The sequence below is a fragment of the Monodon monoceros genome, unplaced genomic scaffold (genome assembly GCF_005190385.1).
Source record: "Monodon monoceros isolate NGI ecotype Baffin Bay Population unplaced genomic scaffold, NGI_Narwhal_1 Super_Scaffold_6, whole genome shotgun sequence".
NCBI classification, from domain to species: domain Eukaryota; kingdom Metazoa; phylum Chordata; class Mammalia; order Artiodactyla; family Monodontidae; genus Monodon; species Monodon monoceros.
The window spans coordinates 86,016,014-86,037,516 of NW_021703783.1; the positions used below are offsets into that span (position 1 = coordinate 86,016,014).

General features: G+C 46.6%; 1 protein-coding gene across 1 annotated transcript in view; it reads left to right on the forward strand.

Moving 5' to 3' along the window:
- Positions 1-18,651: 18,651 nt before the first annotated feature.
- PWP1 (PWP1 homolog, endonuclein) overlaps positions 18,652-21,503 on the forward strand; it is a 23,061-nt gene continuing 20,209 nt past the window's right edge. The window contains exons 1-3 of the mRNA XM_029206109.1: positions 18,652-18,864; positions 20,922-20,980; positions 21,117-21,301. Coding sequence (XP_029061942.1) covers positions 18,793-18,864; positions 20,922-20,980; positions 21,117-21,301 — 316 coding nt within the window. The 5' untranslated portion in view covers positions 18,652-18,792. The remainder of the gene's footprint in view (positions 18,865-20,921; positions 20,981-21,116; positions 21,302-21,503) is intronic.

Sequence of the window (21,503 nt, forward strand, 5' to 3'; positions counted from 1 at the left end):
ATTCACCCAGCCCTTCTGTGCAGCGCCCACTGCTGGACGTCAGGCTCCAGTGCAGGCCTGAAACCTTCCCTTTCCCAGCTGATTCAGCCCCTGACTCACTTTGAAAACAGTGGACAGGTTATTACGCCATCTAGTTTTTATTTTCCTCTTTTGAGAAATTGGGTTTAAAAATAACTAGTGAACAGGGTTGTTGGGAGGATTAGAGGAGGTATTCTGTACAGGGCCTCTGCTTGTAGTAGCGGAGAAAAAGCGTTCCGAATTTCTAAGACTGAGCAGAGAGGAGAACATGATGACTCACACAAGGAAAGGAAGGTTAATGGTTTTACCATTCATTTCTAGAACTTTTTTTTTTTTTTAATTTTTTGGCTGCGTTGGGTCTTCGTTGCTGCACACAGCCTTTCTCTAGTTGCGGCGAGCGGGGGCTGCTCGTTTTTGTAGTGCGCGGGCTTCTCATTGCGGTGCCTTCTCTTGTTGCGGAGCACGGGCTCTAGGCGCGCCGGCTCAGTAGTTGTGGCTCGCGGGCTCTAGGGCGCAGGCTCAGCAGTTGTGGAGCACGGGCTTAGCTGCTCTGCAGCATGTGGGAACTTCCCGGGCCAGGGATTGAACCCGTGTCCCCTGCACTGGCAGGCAGGTTCTTAACCACTGCGCCACCAGGGAAGTCACTTTCTAGAGCTTTCTACGGCAGAATTTCCCATGGTGGTTTGTGATTCTCTGAGTTTTGTTGCTCTTCCAGGCGACGTGGGGAAATTGCCCCCCAAAAAATTCTTTTGCCAACCTCGTTCCTACTACAGTGCCTTAACACAAAGTCGGTGATCAAGAAATGTGTAACTTAATGGAAGCCAAGTTCAACTGGATTTCCTTTCAAATAAATACTCGATTTCCTAAGTACTAGAGTTGCAGGGGTTTGCTCTCCCAAACTCCTCATCAACTCAAGAATGTGAGACTCACGTTTGTGACTCATATGACACAAGGCCCCAAAAATGACCGGGCAGGGAACAGACTCATTGGGGCCGACTCTCAGTTCAGGTCTGGCGACCAACACTCTTTGGGGAGGAAGTGAGAGTCATAAATTCCCAAATGAAACAAACTGCTGGATGTCACCACCAAAAAAACCCTGGATCTCTGTCCTCGCCAAGTCAACGGCTAAGCTCAGGTCCTTTGCTGCCACTTGAGTGTGTGGACACTCATCCCCAATCCCTCCACCAGGAAATCTCCCTGGTAAGACTTCATGCCACCCCTGTTCCTCCACAGCTGGCCAATGCCTTGAATAAAGTAGCACGTGCCTTTGGACAGGGCCGTTACAGAAGCTGGTAGGATGCCTATTTTTTCACCATCTTAAAAAATAACCCAGCACATTTTAAACTTCCTGCTTCACAGGAAAAAAAAAAAATAGAACTCAAACTCAGCAATCACATTGCACATTAGTTCCATTCCTGATGAGGCAGTCAGATAACGAGAACCCTGCAAAAGGACACGTCTCCAAGTTTAGCTCTGAATATGAAAAGTCAATCTGTCCACGTGAATAGGCAATTAAAAGAGATGCCCTGATGTCACTGATATGTTCTTTGGGTGTTGCTTTTCAGAGTTAACCTTTGGATGAGTTCTGCATTTTAATGCCATCTCAAACCTCTGGTACTAAGCTGCAGGTGGTATAACAGAGGGGCTCTGGGATGGGTACCAGACCTCACCTGTGGGCTCACTGCTGCCATCAGCTACTTGGGTAACCTTGACTGGGCCTCTTCTCCACTCTGGACCAGTTTCCTCAACTCTAAATGGGAGTCCTTCTGAGATGATATTCTGTCACCTAGACTGGCACATGTCACACACACTCCTCTTACTATATATATATATTATATATTACATATATTAGAATGGTGGTGACGCTGTTCAGTGTGATAGGACATTCTGGATTGCATACAGGATGACTTCAGTAAAGGGACCTCAGTGTATGATGATGTCTTCGGTAAAACAGGTGGGAAACCAAGTAAAGCCCTACAACCCGGCTCCAAGGACATTTTACTCTGAGGATGCATTTCACCAGATCATGGCCTCATGACTACCATCTCCTTTTGTTTTTCTCACTTTTTGTTTTTAAATAATTATAGATTCACAGGGAGTCACAAAGAGAGTACAGAGAGGTCCTGTGTACCCTTCACCCAGTTTCCCCCAATGGTAGCATCTCAAGTATCTCTAGTATAACATCAAACCAGGAAGTGGACATTGGCACAATGTGAGTGTATAGCTCTATGCCATTTTATGACATGTGTAGATCTGTTTAACCACCACCGCAATCACTGTTCCATCACCACAAAGACCTCCTTCGTGCTACCCCTTTATAGTCACTCCTACCCCCTTCCTCCACACATACCGTCCATCAGCCCTAGCAATCACTAATCTGTTTTCCATCTCTATAGTGTTATCATTTTGAGAATGTTATATAAATGGAACCATACAGTAAGTGGCTTTCTTCACTCAGCACAATGCCCTTGAGATCCATCCAAGGATGTTACATGTATCAAGAGTCTGTTCCTTTTTTATTGCTGAGCAGTATTCCCCGGTGTCTCATCTCCTTTTTACCTAATGCTCCAGCATGTCAGGAAATATGGCAGTGAGACATACTGCCATACTCTGCCAGAGAGGCTCTGGCAGCTGCCTCTCTGGTCAGAGATCCCAGAAAACAATTATGTCTCCTGAGAGCTGGACATGACTGCCTCACCTTGCAGCATCGAGGAATGTCCCATGATGTTAGTCCTACAATGCAGTGTTGGTGATGGATCACGGAGGTCCACTGCTCTCACTTGGGCTCACCTGGGTCTTTCAGCTCTGCGGTAAGGTCCTTCTATGATTGACTGACTTTTCCAAACATCTCACTGATGGTATTGGGAAAGCCTTCTCACACTCACTCTGTATACATATCACTGGGGATCTCGTTGATATGCAGGTTCTGACTCAGTGGGGCTGGTTCGGGCTTGAGAGTCAGCATTTTGAACAAGCATCCAGGTGATGCTGATGCTTCCGGTCCAGGGACCACACTTTGAGTAGCAAAGGTGTAGAGTATAGAGATTCATCTCAAAGACTTTCTCCTGCCAGACCAACCTGTGGCTTTTGTCCTATCATCTGGCCTTTCTGGAATTTCAATCTTGTGGATTATTACGAGCCTTTCTTTCTGACCCAGACCATGAAGACATTTTAGCAATGTATCTGGGGGAATCATTTCAAATTATATTTTTCTAGGTGGTTCTGCATTATGCATGAGGAATTATTCTCACAGAACTCCATACTACCCTCACCTTTTCCTGGTAGTATTTAGACCCTGCTTTGGCTCTAAATCAAATGTATTTATCGCACAGGTATTTACTGATGTCGTAAGCTGCATAAGGGACCCTCCTCTCTGCCATCAAGTACCCAAACTCTCCCCCTTTTCTTTTCCCTTTTTCCTTCAGGGATGGCAGTAGAAGGAAAGGAGAAAATTCTTCTTTATTTTAAGGCTGTTTTATGAGGCTTCTTGCTGCACTCAAGAGACACCCTGGGACTCAGGAGGATCGAGAAGGGAACAATCAAAGACAGCTGTCCCTTCTATGTTCGCTTGAAAACTCTTTGATAGTGGAGAGGGATGAGTGACGCATCTGGTTCAAATGGCTGCCGGGTGACCTTGAGACTTGACAGCACGTGCTGCAGGGGAAGGAGGGGGTAGGATTTCATCCTTAATTACTCCTCTTTCCTTTCCTTGTCAAGGGAATGAGTGCATGCTTTCAATACTTCAAAGGAATCACCCTCATATACTAAATATTGTGATTGGAGGTGGGGGGAAAGCTCAGACACCGTTTTCTGTTGAACACATAGTAAGAGAGTACACGAGCTTCTGTTTTCCTAGAAATTCCTTGGACCAGGGAGTGACTCCCTGCCCTAGAAGTGTGAGGGTTTCAGTTAACCATTAAATTGAATGTAAGTCAGGTGTGTGATGTGGTCACTTAGGAGAGTTAATTTGGCTATAGGCTACATCAGTCGAAGCAGGATCACTGGAGTGAGATGGTTCTCTCTGCTCCAGAAAGATCCCCACTGGAGCTGTGCGTTCAGTTCAGGGCCTGGATGAATCAGGCAGCCAGCAGCAAGCAACTCTGACTAATTTGAGACAAAAGGGGATTTATTCAAAGATATTAGATGATTCATACAATTGTTGAGAGGGCTAGAGAAACCATTTTAAAGGCGGGGCTTTTAGGAATAACATAAACTGTGATACAGAAAAGCCCTGATGATATCATTGCTGTCACTGCCACCACCAGATACAACGAAGGCAGAAATCAATAATGGCAGGTCTGCAGTTACCAGGAGCTTGATTTCTAAGACTGCTATGGCCGTGAGCACCTGATACCATTCCTGCATCAGGAACTCAGCCTGCTCGAGAAGCTCAATGCTTTTAACCTCCACCTGTAAGAACAGAGTTTCACCTCAGTGCATCCCACTGGCAGAACCTGGGTCATGTGACTGTGTCAGACACAGAGGAGGTTGGGAATTTCAGTTCTTACTGCTGCATTAGGGAGACAGGACCTACACCATGGGATTTCTACAAGTACAGAAAGATGATGGGTAGCCATGAACATGACACATGTCCCCTTCATTTAATGAAGGTCACAGAGAAACTGCAGCCTCATCAGAAGGAAATAGCCAGAAAGTGAAAGAACAGCTGAAGAAAATGGGATGTTTGGCCCGTAGAAGAGAAGACTTGGGTGACCATGATGGTTGCCTTTAAATAGGGGGAGAGATTTCATAGAAAAGAGGAATTAGCCTGATTCAGTATGGCCACAAGGATTAGAGCTGTCCTAATGATGGACTCCTCAAGGATTCAGACTTCATCTAAGCATAAACAAGAACTTTTAAAAGCCAGATCAAAGCCTTCCCAAGACTGAATGACTTCTCTCAGGGGGTAGTGAGTTCCCCATCACAGGGGGCATTCAAGAAAATGCTGGTCAACTGCAAGCAATAAAGCTGGGTAGAATTTAAAGGTCTCTTACAAGTCAGGGATTTTGTCATTATTAGTTCTCTCCTTCTGATAGTAATCATCCATTTGGCCTCAGAAAAGAAATCAATCTTGATAGATCTTATGTAGAATTTGTAATGACCTCCCAGCCTTTGCTTTTTGCCAGGGCTGCATTGTATTAAAATCTGCCACCTATTTATCCTCATCCAGTTAGTGAGGCAGCAGATCTATTCATTATTATTACTTATCTAATACAGAAGGAAGAGAAATGTTCTATAAAACCTCACCAGCTGGCAAGAAAAAAAGTAGCTAGAAGTGATTCAGTCACTGAAAAATGGGACTTCTTTTTATAAAGGGGAAAAAAGTGGATTTCAGTAAAGTAATCAAGTTAGGGAGGGCCAGTTTTGAGAGTAGAAAGAAATCCAGGTATGTGAAATTGCATGTGTCAACACCACCCCTGTTATGCATTTTTTAAACCAGACTCAACACAGAAAAACCATGAGTGGTGCGATAGTTTGGCCACAAGTCCCTGGTGAGTGAGTTCCCCTGTCAGCCTCAGTCTTCCCACCTGCAGAATGGGAATGCCGCTGCATTGACAAAGCCAGAGGTGGAGAGGCGATCTTGCAGTAGTGCGGGGGAGGGGGGTTCTGTCAAAATGCAGAACGCGGTGTTCACCAAGGTCTGGACAAGCAGAGAGAAGCAAGAGGGAAACTAGGGTTTGTCCCTACCCTGGAGCTGGCCGCCTCCAGTCTTCTCGCTGATTGGTTAAATCCACCTCCCCCGCAGCCTTGGGTCCCCAAAGGCCAGCAGGTGCTCTGTCAGCCATCCAGCCCGGAACAACCTGACAGCCCCCCTCTTACTACACTATTGAGTTTGAGGAGTCACCCACTAGATTCCAGTTTGATTCATGACACCCTCTTGACAGCCTCATTCCCCGGAGTCCCCAGGGACTCCTGCTCTGAGCTCTCAGGTAGGGAATCTTACTCTGAGACTGTGAGCCGCTGTCACATTTCATTCCTGAGGCGATGGAAGCAATACCTGAATATGGTGCCCCTGTGTGCTGCTTCCATGTGACTGAAATATCATTTTCAATGCACGAGAGAGTCGTGTGTTTCCCATTCCTTTATATTTCGCGTTCCTCTTTTATATCTTTGCAGAAATTGGCATGACAGGACAGGGCTGGTTTTAGAGAATGACTTCTTGACAGGTAAAGGACCACCACAGGGCAATCGTATACATTCCTACCATGGAAAGATACTCTGCAATGTGTATATATATATATATATATATATATATATATGAACAGGTAAAACCCAGCATTGTTCTGACTTGGACAGAATAGTGAGATCTAACATTTATGGAGCTTTTATCATGTGGCAGATACTGTACCAAGTACTTTACGTGCACTATCTCAGTCCTCACTGTGAATCCTACTTGATAAGGATCTGTATTTCCATTTTACAGGTAGGGAAACTGAGGTGCAGAGAGCAAGGCTAAAAGATAAGTGCAGAGCTGGGCTGTGGATCTGGGCTGGTCTGACTTCTAAGCAAGCCCAGTCCTCTTAGTTTATTGCATCCTGTAAAGAGAGGTGGGGAAAATATGATGCTTCTGTCTTGTCCACTGCTTGAAAAATGACCATTCAGAAGAGGAAGATAAAGCCTTATGGGCTAAGACAAAGGTTAATCGTGTGTACCTATGGTGAGCTATTAGGCCAAGGTCAGCTGCCTCTGGATGTAGTTTTTTTTTTTTTTTTGGATGTAGTTTTGTTGTGAGTTTTGTTTGGGGGAGAAAGGATTGTTGAGTGCTGTAAGGGTTCCATTCAGATCAGCCAATATTTAACGGGTATTGATTTCACTGGGAACAGAGATGAGGACGATGCATCCCTCAAAGGTGCTCCCTGACACACAGACACAGCCTAGGTACTGAGTTGCTGCCAGGCTGACTCGGTGCAAAGTGAGATGGTGGGAGGTTGTCAGACAGCCTCCAAAGACCCACCACCCTGTCCAAGGACCCACCACCCTCCACACCTCATTGACAGAGGGATCACCAATTATCATCATTCTCAGCGAGGTGATGGGTCAAACAGGAGACGTGATTGGTCCCCTGTGCCTCTGAGCCCGCCCCTTTCCCATCTCAGATTTTTGGCTTTTCTTGGGCCAGGGTCCCACTGACCTGAGTTCTCAGCCTTGTTGACAAACAGAGAAAGCAGTGGGGGAATTTCCCTAAAGGCTGACTTCACTCCCAAACAGTGACTCAGTGATGGGCATCATTTTCCCAGGGGCATACACTTAAGAGGCATCTCCTGGACTCCAAGACTCTGCTACCTCGGGGTGCAGGGAGCAGAGTATGGTTGTGTTAACTCAAAGCGGGACGTAGTCCCCTTTCCAGGCATGGGGAACAACCTGAATTTGGGAGGTTTGGGTTTTAGTGTCTTGTTAGAGCTGAGAAAGACTTCCAAGGCTCAGCTGCTTCTTAGAGCTTCATAAACGAGGAAAGGCCCACAGAGCCAGCAGACGAAGGCCCCTTTTATTGCCTCTGAGGCTGCAGAAGAAGGCGCGCCCCGTGGCCCAGTTCCTGCAGTGCAGCAACCAGGCTGCTTATTTTGACTTCCATGTGGAGGACAAGAGACTTGTTTGCTTCCTGTTGCTGAGACTGCCCTAACCACAAATTTTGCTCTCAGTTGCAACCTTTCAGAAGCATCTCAAGAATAAACCACCAGAAACTCCTCAGGCTTACACAGGCATTCTAATTTTTTCCCGGTTTTTGTTTGTTTTATTGTGTTTCTTTCAGTAGATCAGCTTGAGCTGAAACACGGTTCTGTTTCTCCCATTTTCTACTGTACATACAGCATCTTCATCTTCAATACATCTGTATTCAGGGGAACAAGAGTGGATTGAGAAAGCCCAGGAGGTACTTTTTCTTTCTTTCTTTCTTTCTTTCTTTTTTTTTTTTTTTTTTTTAAGCAAAATCAGGAAATAAGTAAATAGCTGTGATGTCCAGGCTGTGGAAAATCAGGACATTGAACAACTTTGGTTCAGCGGTTCAGGGCTGAGCTGTAGGCAGGTGTCCTCAGTGCCAGCCTGGGGTTAGACGGACCGGCCTTTGTTTCTGACTTAGTGTGTAGGGGTCACTTCAGTACGCAGCGCTCGATGGTGTTAAAGGAGGGCAGTGGATGACAGGCAGGGTGCGGCATGAGCTGAGGATGTGTATCACTGCGTAAAACCCATTAGCTGTCCAATGAGGAAACAGTCCAGCTACTGCGCCTTCTGCTGTTGCTTCCACTTGGAATGAGGAAGACAGCACAGGAGGGACGTGGACACCACCAGCTCAGGAGCTGAGAGCACCGGCCCACACTTCACTCACTCTGGCTGTTTTTGGCAACTTTGGACAAGTCATAGGCTCTGCTTTACCCCTGCTTCTCCACCTGTGCAAGTGTATATAGCTCTCTCTAAAAGAAGTGCTCTGCTCCCTTGCTTCTCTGAGTGGGCTCCACAGACAGTAGCATTAGCCTCATTGGAAGTTTGTGGGAAATGTAGAATCCCACCCCCGCAACCCCAGACCTACGGCCCTGGACTCTGCATTTTAACTGGAGGCCCAGGTGACTGCTGGGCACACTGGGGTCTGAGATGCTGCTCAGCATCTCCCAAGCTGCTGTGACTGCATCAGGCGTCTCGCAACGGATACCCCAAAGCGCCCAAAAAGACCATCTATAAATGGTCAGAACTTGGGGGAGCCGACCAGGGTGGGATGTGGGAGAAGACCTTTAAAATGTTTCATTTGTTCATGGGACTTCCCTGGTTGTCCAGTGGGGAAGACTCTGCGCTCCCAATGCAGGGGGCCCGGGTTCGATCCCTGGTTGGGGAACTAGATCCCACATGCATGCTGCAACTAAAGATTCCGCATGCCACAACTAAATATCCCACATGCCACAACAAAGATTCTGAATGCGGCAATTAAGACCCAGAGCAGGCCTTCCCTGGTGGCGCAGTGGTTAAGAATCCACCTGCCAATGCAGGGGACACGGGTTCGAGCCCTGGTCCAGGAAGATCCCACATGCCGCGGAGCAACTAAGCCTGCGCGCCACAACTACTGAGCCTGCGCTCTAGAGCCCGCGTGCCACAACTACTGAGCCCACGTGCCACAACTACTGAAGCCCATGCACCTAGAGCCCATGCTCCGCAACAAGAGAAGCCACCACAATAAGAAGCCCGCACACCGCAACGAAGAGTAGCCCCCGCTCGCCACAACTAGAGAAAGCCCGCATGCAGCAACGAAGACCCAACGCAGGTAAAAATGAAAAAAAAAAAATTAAAACAACCCCCCCCCAAAAAAAGACCCAGAGCAGCCAAATAACTAAATAAATATTTTTAAATTTTTTAATGTTTTATTTGTTCAGCTGTAATAAGTCTTTTTTTAAAATAAATTTATTTATTCATTTATTTTGGCTGCGTTGGGTCTTTGTTGCTGAGCGCAGGCTTTTCTCTAATTGCGGCGAGCGGGGGCTACTCTTCGTTGCGGAGCACAGGCTTTAGGCACACGGGCTTCAGCAGTTGTGGCGTGTGGGCTCAGTAGTTGTGGCTCGTGGGCTATAGAGCACAGGCTCAGTAGTTGTTGTGCACGGGCTTAGTTGCTCCGCGGCATGTGGGATCTTCCCGGACCAGGGCTCGAGCCCTTGTCCCCTGCATTGGCAGGCGAATTCTTAACCACTGCGCCACCAGGGAAGTCCTGTAATAAGTCATTTTAAGACCTCTGTGTTCTCAGAGATGTTTTCTTTCTTTCTTTCTTTCTTTTGGCTGCGTTGAGTCTTTGTTGCTGCACGCTGGCTTTGTCTAGTTGCAGTGAGCGGGGGCTACTCTTCGTTGTGGTGCGCAAGCTTCTCATTGCAGTGGCTTCTCTTGTTGTGGAGCACGGGCTCTGGGCACGTGGGCTTCAGTAGTTGCGGCACGTGGGCTCAGTAGTTGTGGCTCGCGGGTTCTAGAGCACAGGTTCAGTAGTTGTGGCACATGGGCTTAGTTGCTCCACCGCTTGTGGGATCTTCCCTGGCCGAGGATTGAACCCATGTCCCCTGCATTGGCAGGTGGATTCTTAACCACTGCACCACCAGGGAAGTCCCTCAGAGACGTTTTCTGATAGTCATTTGTGCATCACTTTTTTACTGCCAATCACTTCTACCCCCGACTAGAGGTGTGAGATGTTTTTCAAGTCTGCTGCAGAATGTCTGGTCAATTACCTCCCCTGCTGGGTGGCTTCTTTCCTGGTGTCTCTCACCAGGGGCATATTGTGAAGGAAGCTTTGGAACACCATATATATAAGCAATCATCCTTTCCAGCCACCTGTTTCTGCTGACAACTTTAGGAATTACCAAGCATTAGGTATAAATCACTCCATTCTGGGGAGAGATGACACAGAAAGCTAAGGGCGTTTTATAAAACCACATATGCATGCTTGAGATTTGCCAAACGCAGCTTGTGTTCCATGTGGGACAGACAAGCCACTCAAGGGGCAGGAGCAGAGAAGGGAATTGAAGGGAGGGAAGTGTGATGGCTTGAAAGAGGATGTTTCAGGGGTACATGGGCAGGAGGGGGGGGGGCTGACAATCTCAAACATCTTCCTTAGGAATGTCCTTTGAGAGCATAAAAGTTAAAACAAGAAACTACGATGTGTACAGAATGCCCTAAACTCCTAGGATTTCAGCCTTTAGATTATGTCTCTACATACCTATTAATGAAACATGATCTTTTTGCTTTTTGCAAAATTGCTTTTTTGTAAAAGCAATTCTTTTCATCCAAAGGAGATCAAGGCCCTGCCTACAATGCAGCGTAGAGAAGGAGTACTGATTAATTATCCAGATAAGCCACAGCCAACCTCCCCCAGCCCAACCACCTCTGTACACAAACCATCATCATGGACTTTTCCAAAACTATCTGACCAGAGGCACTAACCACGTGATTGGGACTTGGTTTAGCACAGGGGTTCCCAACTCCCGGGGCCGCAGTCCGGTATCAGCCCTCAGCCTGTTAGGAACCGGGCCGCACAGCAGGAGGTGAGTGGCAGGCTAGCGAGCGAGGCTTCATCTGCCGCCCCGCAACGCTCTCCATCGCTCGCATTACCGCCTGGACCATCGCTGCCCGCCCCCGCCCCGTCCGTGGAAAAATTGTCTTCCACGAAACCGGTCCCTGGTGCCAGAAAGGTTGGGGAGCGCTGGTTTAGCAAACCGGCTGCCTTGTGACTCCCACCATTTACTCTATGCTGGTGGTTCTCAACGAGGGGAGGGGGCTGTGAGGTTACCCCCGGGGCATTTGCCAAGGTCTGGAGACATTTTTGGTGTCACGAGAGAGAGGGTGCGGCTGGCATCTAGTGGCAGAGCTGGGATGCTGCTAAACATTCTACAATGCACAAGACAGGCTCCACTGCAGAATTATCCGGCCCCGAGTGTCAGTAGCAATGAGGTTGAGAAGCTTTGTTCTGGGGAGATGGGTTTGAGTCTCCATTCACCGCTCAGCACGGTGGTATTGAAGGAATTTGGGTCAGAACTTCCTCCCGTAGTTTCTTGGATCACAGGCAAGTCAGCAGGAACAGGCTCAAGTGATGAGCCCAGGTTGCTTCGCACCCCAGGGCCAGGTCCTGGCCAGTCAGCTGTGTCACCACACGGCCTCCTTGGAGGGCAGAACCCCTTCATTTATATTTTAGTCTCCAAAGGGATTTCTGGGGTTTAGCTTCTTCCAACCCTGGTACCTTGGCATAGATCGGGGCCTCTGGGAGGTCAAGAGAAACCCAGGTCATGTCTATTTTAGAAGCCCCAGGTATAAAAATGAAGAAAGGCAAAAACAAGATTACAAAAATATCAATTAATTTTAAATATTTGCATATAAGGAATTAATATTTATACCCTGGAGTAATAGAATGCAATATACTTGTGCTATTAAAACATCTATAAAATTCATATATTATTTCATAGTACCCTACAGACAAGGTTGTCCCGTAATGGGATACAACCTTATAGGTACACAGTGAAAGTTTTCTTCTCTTCAGTCTTAGTGTGTCTCTGTAGTTATAAATATACTTTACTTGGAAAAATATTAAAGATCTAAATTTACAGCTCTTTGAAGCTATGTCATTAGGTGCAGCAAAAGTTCAAAGGCTGAAGATAATAGTTAAAACATATAAAGACTTACATATGTATATATGTATATGGCTAACTATATATTTATAGTTAAAACATGTAAATACTGGGTATCCTGGGTAGTATTCTGAGTTAACTAAGTAATAAATATCCGTTGTTGTCAATCCCATTTTACAGATGGGAAAACTGAAATGGAGTGAAATCAAGTGATTTGCCAAAGGTCACATGCTTTACAAGTAGGTATGTTCATAGAATCAGGTATGTAAGTAAATTTAGGATTCAAACTGAGGGAGGTTGGCTCCAGGGGCCACACCCTTAAGTCTTTTGATATACAGCCTCTCAAAAGGAGAGACACAGGTTCAAGAAGATGTGCAGAACCATCGAATGGCTTTAGAAAGCATCAATGCAATGCCAGCAGTATAGGCACTGGAGTCAGACAGATCTGAATTCAAATCCTGATTCTCACCCTTGTTAGCTGTGAGGCCTTGGGCTCCTCACTTAATCTAAAGCAGATTTCCTCTGCTGTAACATGGGCAAGGTGGTCCCCACATGTCCAGTGAGGCTGTGCTGGGATCTGAAGATTAGCGCAGGGGTACAAGGGGTACACAGCTGTGTGATGATAAAACTGAAGCTCAGAGAGAGCAAGTCAGTTGCCCAAGGCCACACAGCAAACTAGTGACAGTCCTCTGGACACCTGGTCCAGGGTTCTGGGCACAACTTCAGCCACTCTAAACCATTTCATATAGCTGGTCCCCTCCATCCCCTAACAGCATCTTTCTCAAATTGCTCATTTCAGGGCTGCATATAGGCTCTGCTCACCTGCAGGGCGAGACTGCCACACATGGTGGTCCGTGCCAAACTGGGTAAAGTGGGGACAAGTAATTAGAGAAGCTACAGTTCAGGAACAAGTGGGGGCAAAATGTTCAAACTCCAGGCACAATCCTCAAGTATCCACTAGGTGGAGCCACACTTCTATTGATACATTCAGGGGGTTCTCAAACTATTTCCAGAGTACAGCATGAATTTGGCCCGTAAGTGAGGGATGGAGGAGGCTCACTCATTCACTGACTCATCCATTCATCCAATAAATATTTACTGAGCACCTACTCTGTACTAAGCATGGTGATACAGCAGTGAACACTGTATTTACAAACCCTGTAAGGATCTGACGACTCTGCTTCTGGAATGTCTCATAGCCAGGCAACAGCTACATCATTCTACTCACTCCATCCTTAACAGAGGTCCAGAGATATCATTCTCCCATTTCTTATTCAAATATTCACTTAGCATGTATTCTCCACCAAGCTCTGGGAATCCTAAGAGGGATCAGGCACAGTCTGGTGGACAAGAAAAACACGTGCGTTCAGCTTGACTGGTGTGATGACTGATGCTTGCCAAAAGCTAGCCAGAGGAGCCCAGAATTTGACTTTAAAGGTCTCCTGGACCCTTTAAAGTCAAGTCATTTCTCTGTTGGCACCCTGAAGTGGGGAGATCAAAACCTTTGCCCCACCCATCCTTTCTTTGCTTCTTGTGAACAGCTGGATCCATTTCCCAATCCCTGTTCTCATGAAAATGGAAATAAAGTCCTGTCTCCTCAGAAACCTCTGTTAATGCCACTAGGTGGGGCTTGAGATGGCAGGGATGTGATTGATTTCTTTCATCTGGGGCTTTAGTGAAGCTTCGCTCTTCCCCGGGTACACATTTCTGCCTTCTCTTCTAGAAGGGGCTGTGTGGGTGTGGAGGGAGCCACATAAGACTGAAGTTGGAAGACTCAGGCTCTGACCCCCATCTTGACCCATATGTGGTGTGTGGTCTTGGTTCAGTCTTATCCTTTTTCTGGGCCTCAGTCTTCTCATCTGTGGTAAATTAAATACAGCCACCAGTTCTTTACAGACCATCCCATCAGGAGATGGGGACTTTCCCCACTTCCCTCCATCCTACAGTCAGCCATGCTCTAGTCCACGTGGCATCATCTCCCCCTAGATTAGCCATACAGTAGCCTCCTAATGGTTCTCCCCACATTCACTCGGCTCCCCCCCAACATCACACATTCTACACACAGGAGATCGAATGGCATGAAAACATAAGTTAGATGTGCCCTTTGTCTGTCCTATGCCCCCTACTCACAGCCCCCAGTGTCCCTCACCATGAATTGCAAGATTGTCACCATCTGGCTGCCCACCACCTCTCCACCTGTCTCCTCCTTGTTCATTCTGCTCCAGCCTCATGTCTGGGATTGGGACCCCAATACCACAGAGCTGGTCACCTGGAGAGAAATTGGAGCAGAAAACCAAGGTAGAACTGGAGTTAGAAACCTTATGGTATTGAAGTTTCAATTTAAGACAAATACTGAAGTGTTACCCAGAACTACTCCTTGAACCTGGGGAAAGGTTTTTTTCCTAAGAGGTGGAGATGGTGGTGGCATAAAGGAGGAAGAGTTTGGGGAAATGCGGAGTTTCTGGTGGAAGCTAAGGGGTCAGAAACCTCAGCTGTCACTCAGCATTTGGACGGGGAACAGGGTGAGTGAGTCAGCCATCAGGCTGCTGCAACCACATGTGCTTGCACATCTTAGTTTTCCCTTGACTTTACACCTCTAGTCCTCCATTAGAGTATGAACTCCTCTCAGGAGAAGGACTATGGCATATTCATCTGTGTAGCTCCCTGTCTCTCAAACAGAGCTCTGCACAAAGATGGCAGAGAAAACGTTTGATGAATGTCCTGAGCATCGGTTCTTCCTGCCAGCCCACTGACAGGAGCAGCATCCCAATTCTCTCTAAAGAACTCTCCCGTCCCCACTCCCACTCACGTGCGCCATGTGACAGCTGACTCCTTCCCTGGCTCCAGAGCTGGACACATGCTCAGCCCCAGCCAAGCAAAACATCACCTTCACCTGACCACAGTGACTGCTTCAAGGAAGGGCAAGTGACCATTCCAGAACTGAAGAGACAAATGAGGCAGAGAGAGGCAGGGATAAAGGCAAGTGCTTTTCTGCTAGGATTGCAAGTAGTAAGGATACTGCAAGCTGGAAGCTGCTGAAGGCCTGAAATTAGCCAAGGCATTGGAAGATGGAGACAGAAGATGGGAGAGAGGTCAAATCCTGATGACATGGGTTAAGCCCCTGGATCCAGTTGAGTCTGAAGCCATTTATGTCATTGCATTCTTGAGTCACCCGAGCACATAAATTCCATTTCTTGCCTAAGGCAATTAGAATTGGGTTATCTGTCACTTGCATCCGAAAGAGTCTTGACAGGCAAATGAATGAATGAATGAAAGAATGAATGCATCTACCGGAAAACTTGAGGCATAGAGGAAAGGATTCTATGCTAAAAGTCAGCACGGTATGTTGCCATTTACTGTGTGACACTAGGCAAGTTGCCCGATGTCTCTGGACTTCAGTTTAGAACTCTGATATCATTCATTTATTCAACAAATATTTACAGTATTTATTGTGCCAGGCACCATGCTAGGTGTTGGCTCTGCTGTACTAACAAAACCCTCATGGTTCCTATTTTCATGAAAATGGAAAATAAGTTCAGTTCTAGAAAAATAAATTTGATTGTGTCACTGTAAAATCTGTTTGTGGTGGATAGAAGTCTCTAGCACTTAGTAACTGGTAGCTATTATTCCTTCCACTCCTTATCAGCTAATATTGCAGGGTTAGCTATAGGAGGGGCAAGAAATAGAGCCTAGTGTAATGGGGGAGGGGGTACCACACACTTCACTCCCTTCCCTGGCTCAGGACCAATCTGAAATCATGTTTAGGAGCCTAATTATACCCAGCACTGAGCTAGAGGGTGTAGTGAGAGCCTTGCGTGGGCCTGGGTCCAATCCTCTGGGACCTTTAGCTATAAGAATAGCCAACATGCTACCAAGTACATTTTTTCTGGCCTCTGGCGAAGAGACTTTTCTGAGTTAAATATGCTCATCAGTGTGCCTAAGAATCAGGCTTAGAAATGGAACTACTTAAGCTCAATCTCTTTCTATTCTTGTAATAAGGAACTAATGATGCCAACTGCAGTTGGATTTTCAATTCTAAAGGGAATTCACAGCTTGGGTTGAAGTGGCAGAATGTCAGATCTAAGCGCAGTAAGAGTATAAGTTTAGTAGCCCAAAGTAGCCAGAGCCCTGCTGCACCTTCTATTATTTAATTTATTCATCCATTTTAACAAATATTTATCAAGTACCTACTCTGCACCAGGCACCATCATGCGGCAGCAGCTGGCTCTGAAGAAGGCAGACCCCAGAGAAAACAGATCTAGAGGCAAATACTCAAATATGATCCCACTCCCACGTAGCAGGTGTGCACACCTGACTAGGCTCAGCCGGGTGTTAATAAATCAGCCTTTTATATATATCAGCTCATGTGCTCTGTCCTAAATATAGCCCAGGTTCTTGCCTGTTCCAGGTATTATTGCTGCATTTTAAAATGACCTCAAAATAAAACAAAATGACCTCCAAACTTAGTGGTTTGGTATTTAATGCCACTGACTTATACACTTAAAAATGATTAAAATGGTAAATCTAATTATTAGATTATACTATGTATATTTTACCACAATAAAGAATTATGGAAGGATTAAAAAAAACTTAATGGTTTGAAACAACCATTTAACTATGCTCACAGATTTGGGGGTGTCAAAATTGGGGACAGGGCACAGTGGGGAGGATTCATCTCTGCTCCACGGTGTCTGGGCCTCAGGTGGAAAAACTCAAAGGCTGGGGGTGAGGGATTTAGTGTCTGGGTGCTGGAATCATCTGAAGGCTCTTTCAGTAACGTGTCTGGGTTGACTCAAAAACCAGGACTGTCTACTGGGGCACCCACATGTGGCCTCTCCACGTGGCTTGGCTTCCTTACAATATAGTGGCCTCAGGGTAGTCACACTTTTTATATGGCAGCTCAGAGCACCAAACATGAGTGTGTCGGGGGGAAAAAAAGGCAAAACCTGCATCCCATTTATGACCTAACCTTGGAATGTCTGTCATATTCTATATTGGTCAAAACAGTCATAAGCCTATCCAAACTCGAGGTTGGGGGGTGGATAGAATTACACTCCATGTTTTGATGGGAGAGCATCAAGATCACATTGTGGAAGAACACGTCTGAAGGAAAGATATTGTTGCAGCCACTTCTGAAAAATAGAACCTGTCATACCACCTTTCAAAATGGGCTGAAAGCAAAGAAGCTACAGAGGAATCAGTTTAGATGAACAGAGCCCTGGAAGAGCTGAACACAGTCCACCAACCCTAAGGATTAGCAGTTCACACCTGAGAGGATCCCTTCTCAGGCCGCGCAAGTGCCAAGGGCATCCGTCTGAGTGTACAGAGTTGCCAGTGTCTAGTTGTAGTTCTGTCGGTCCCTAACTGTGTGTGATCTCACAGTAGTAAGGCTTTTCATCACTGAACTTCCTCACCTTTAAAATGGAGGTAATGCGCGATCATGTTTCACCAGCATTGTTACAAGAACCAAGCAAAATATTGTATGTAAGAAAAATGTGTTGCGAAAGTGCCCACAAATTGACCCCACAGGTGGGCAGCCCGCTTTGACAATGCATCTGGGGCAAACCACATGCTGCGGGTTCACCTTTGCCACCACTCTCTCTCCATAGCAGCCACCCTCCTGTTTTTGCTTGCCTGTCTCAGAGGTAGGAGAGAGAGATGGAAGCTCAGAGAGGGCAAATGACCTGGACAGGGTCACACAGCCAAGAAAAAGATCAAAACCTAGACCTTTATGCAATGCTAAGACTTTCCATTCTAAAGTCTCCAGCCACTGACATTTTCTAGTAGGTGACTCTGACCTTAGCTGAGAAGCCTGACAGATTATAGCCAGCATGTAGAGTCACACTGCCTGGGTTCATATCCTAGCTACTTACTAGCTGTGTGACCTTGGGAAAGATAATGTTTCCCCATATGTAAAAAGGGAGCAAGACCTCCCACACAGGGTTAAGAAGTAACCAAGTTAATATAAGGCACTTAAAACGCTATCAAGCACTTTGTGTTTGCTACTGCTAGCTACAACCACTACTGTATACTTAGTATATAAGTAACATCCAAGAATGTAATGAAATATAAAGGGCGGAAGTATCTCCTTGAAATGATAAATTCATTTCGGGGGAATTCCCTGGTGGTCCTAGGGTTAGGACTCAGCGCTTTCACTGCCAGAGCGGGTTCGATCCCCGGTTGGGGAACTAAGATCCCGCAAACCGCGCGTCTCGGCAGGAAAAGAAAAAAAGATAAATTCATTTTGGAGAAAGCTTTAAAAATAAACCTAAAACCTCTACCATTTGTCAGCTTTTAGGCTATGGAGGCAAAATAAAGGTCGGTGGAAATTTGCCTCTGATCCCTACAGTTCCATTTTCACTTATTTAGTCATTGCTTCCACGAAGCCTGCACACACCGTCACAGGTGTCCTGTAGAGCCCATTCACATCATCCCACACAGCACAGTCCAGCCCACGTGGATTCCTCGCCCAGCTGCTTCAGCTTCCAGCCCTTGCTCCACCCCTTCCCCGTTTAGGCGCCTTCGATTGACGTCAGAAGCGGGCGCCGACGCCACAGGAACCAGCGCCCCGCGCCTCTGCTCTGCCGAGGCGCCTCCTGGAGCCCGTTGGGGAGGGTGTGGACCCGAGCGCGGCGTGGCTTCGAGACCCGTTGGGGCCAAGTCTTTAGCTTGAGGCGTCGCTGCGCCGAGGACGATGAACCGCAGCCGCCAGGTGACGTGCGTGGCCTGGGTCCGCTGCGGCGTGGCCAAAGAGACGCCAGACAAGGTGAGGCCTGGTCGCTCCGAGGTAGGGGTAGCGGCCTCTTTGCAGCACCCTGAGTCAGCCCCACCTGGGGACCTGGACCCGGAACGCGCGGCCCTGGCGCGGCTGGTGGGACTGACGGGGTGAGGCCCGCTGTGGCCTGTTGGTCGTGATTAGGGCTGCGGCTCCGAGGGTCTAGGACTCCTGGGCCTGGTATCGGGGGCCCCGCCTCCTCACGGTCCCTTCCCCCAAGCCCAGCCCCACCCCCAGTTCGCAAACACGTGGACCTCACGGGCTGGAAGCGGGCGGGGTGTTGCTCGGAAGGGGAGCTCCCCCAGAGCCTTCCTGACAACACCACGTCGTCTCTCACCACCCCAGTGCGTTTCCAGGCATAAGGGGAAGAGGGGGCACGTATGTGAAACTCCACTTTCCACTTCTCCGCTCGGCGTTTAGAGGAATAAACTGGATGAAAGTTGTGGTGTAGAAAAGCTGGTATGGAGACCACGGTGTCGTGAGGCTGGGAGTTGAATTAGGAATTGCTCGCAGTAGTCCAAGTGAGATGTTGATGTGGCAGTGTGGATGCGAGGTAAACGCGACACGTCATGAAGGGAAAGCCTACAGACTGAGTCTGTAGCAGAGGAGAAGATTACTTAAGTTATTCAACAGATACTTACGAAGCGCTTTCTCTGTACTAGGCATTGTTCAGTGTCCTGGGATAGGCATGAACAAAACAGGAAAAGTCCCTGCCTTTGTGGAGTTGATACGTGCATATATGATACTCTGTCAGTGGGAATAAATGCTATGAAACAAATAGGGACGGGAGAGTGTTTGTTTCAATGTTACTGAGCCAGTTTCACCAGGGCACAGACTGTTTTGTTCACCAGTTTCTCCAGTGCTTGGCTCACAGTAGGCATTCAGTGTGGTATATGTAGAATAGGGATAGGAAACCATCTCATATTAAAAATTATTGAAGGAGGTAAGAGTTGTTGTTTAAAAAGAACATACAGCCTTTCAAATACTTGAAGACAGTGATTTCCAAACATGTCTACACATTGGAACCACTTGTGGAGCTTAAAAAATACCAGCTCCCAAGTGTTGTGATTTAATTAGCCTGGAGTAGAGCCTGAAATTGTTAAAAGATTCCCCCATGTGATTCTAATGTGCAGACAAATTTGGAACCATTGCTTGAAGACTTTATAGGAAGAAGAGATTGAATTTATTCTACAAAGTCCCAGAAAGGATAAATCAGTAAGAGAAATTAGAAAAATAAGTATCTTGTGATTAAACTTAAGAACCTTTAGTTTCTGGAGCTAACGGTAGAATGTCATCACCCAAGAGGATTTCCACATTATTAAAGGCCTTTTAGCACAAACTGCATGATTGTTTGATTCATCATCTATCATCAGGTATCCCTACCATGGGCAGAAAACACAGTGACAAGGAGCTTACAGTTTAGCAGTGATACGGGCGTCTTTAAAAGGTACTGAAGCATTGATTAGGTGAGGGAATGCCAGTTTGTAAGTAAAGAGAATGACTTCAGTTTTGAACAGGATGTCCAAGTGGAGAGTCTTATAGGCAATTGGAAAAATGGAACTACAGTATATAGGGCTAGAGAAGGGAAAGTTTGGAGTAATCTGTTCAGAGATGGTGGTTTTAGTCTTGAGAATGAATGAGCTTTGCAAGGAAGTGACAGCGTAATGAGTGAATACTTGGCAGGGATACCAGGGGAAAGAGCAGAGGACCAAGGCAAGGGTGTTTTGTTTAGGAATATCCACAGGAAAAATGGGGAGAGTCGGCCAAGGAGTTGGGGTAAGTGGAAGAAAATGAGATGGGGTTTCATAGAAGCCAGTTTATACAAGTCTGTCTTTTTTGAAAAAGACTGGAGAGGTAGACCGAACATGATTTTTTTTAACAGTTTTAGGTGAGAAGGATCTTAATTTGTAAGGACCTGTGAAAACTCCATTTGACTTTTCATGTCTTTTGAAGCTATGTTTTATGTTAGTTTGTAAACTTCTTTTAAATTCAAAGGCTTAAAATGATTTCCTTAAATATATCATAATGAAATGTTTGGTCTTTTATAGGTAGAGCTTAGTAAAGAAGAAGTGAAACGTCTCATTGCTGAAGCAAAGGAAAAATTACAGTAAGTTTTGGGATGTTGACGCCTGTAGTAAAGTCCAGATGAAATGTAAATCTTAAACGATGACGACAAGGCGGTCTTGTTATTGAACGGTGCCTTTTGGGTGATCTTTTTACTTTTTATTTTTTCATTGGCATAGAGAAGAAGGTGGCAGTGATGAAGAGGAGACAGGCAATCCTCCAGAAGATGGCATGCAGAGTGCCCGTACCCAGGCCCGACCTCAGGAGCCCCTGGAGGATGGCGACCCAGAGGATGACAGGACGCTGGATGATGATGAGCTGGCCGAGTACGCCTTAGATAAATATGATGAGGAAGGCGACCCAGGTTAGAATTCACCCACTTCTACTGGTTTTTAATCACAAACTCAGTGCGTTAGATCATGCTTCTAGTGTTCCACCAAAGCTTTACTCTGAGAATCTTGTTGTCCTTTATGTCAGTCAAATAATCGGGCTCAAGGAAGACAGCATGTTTCCTAAACTGATTTAAAAAAATCAGTTCAGCCCTCTAAGATCTAAAAAACAGGGGG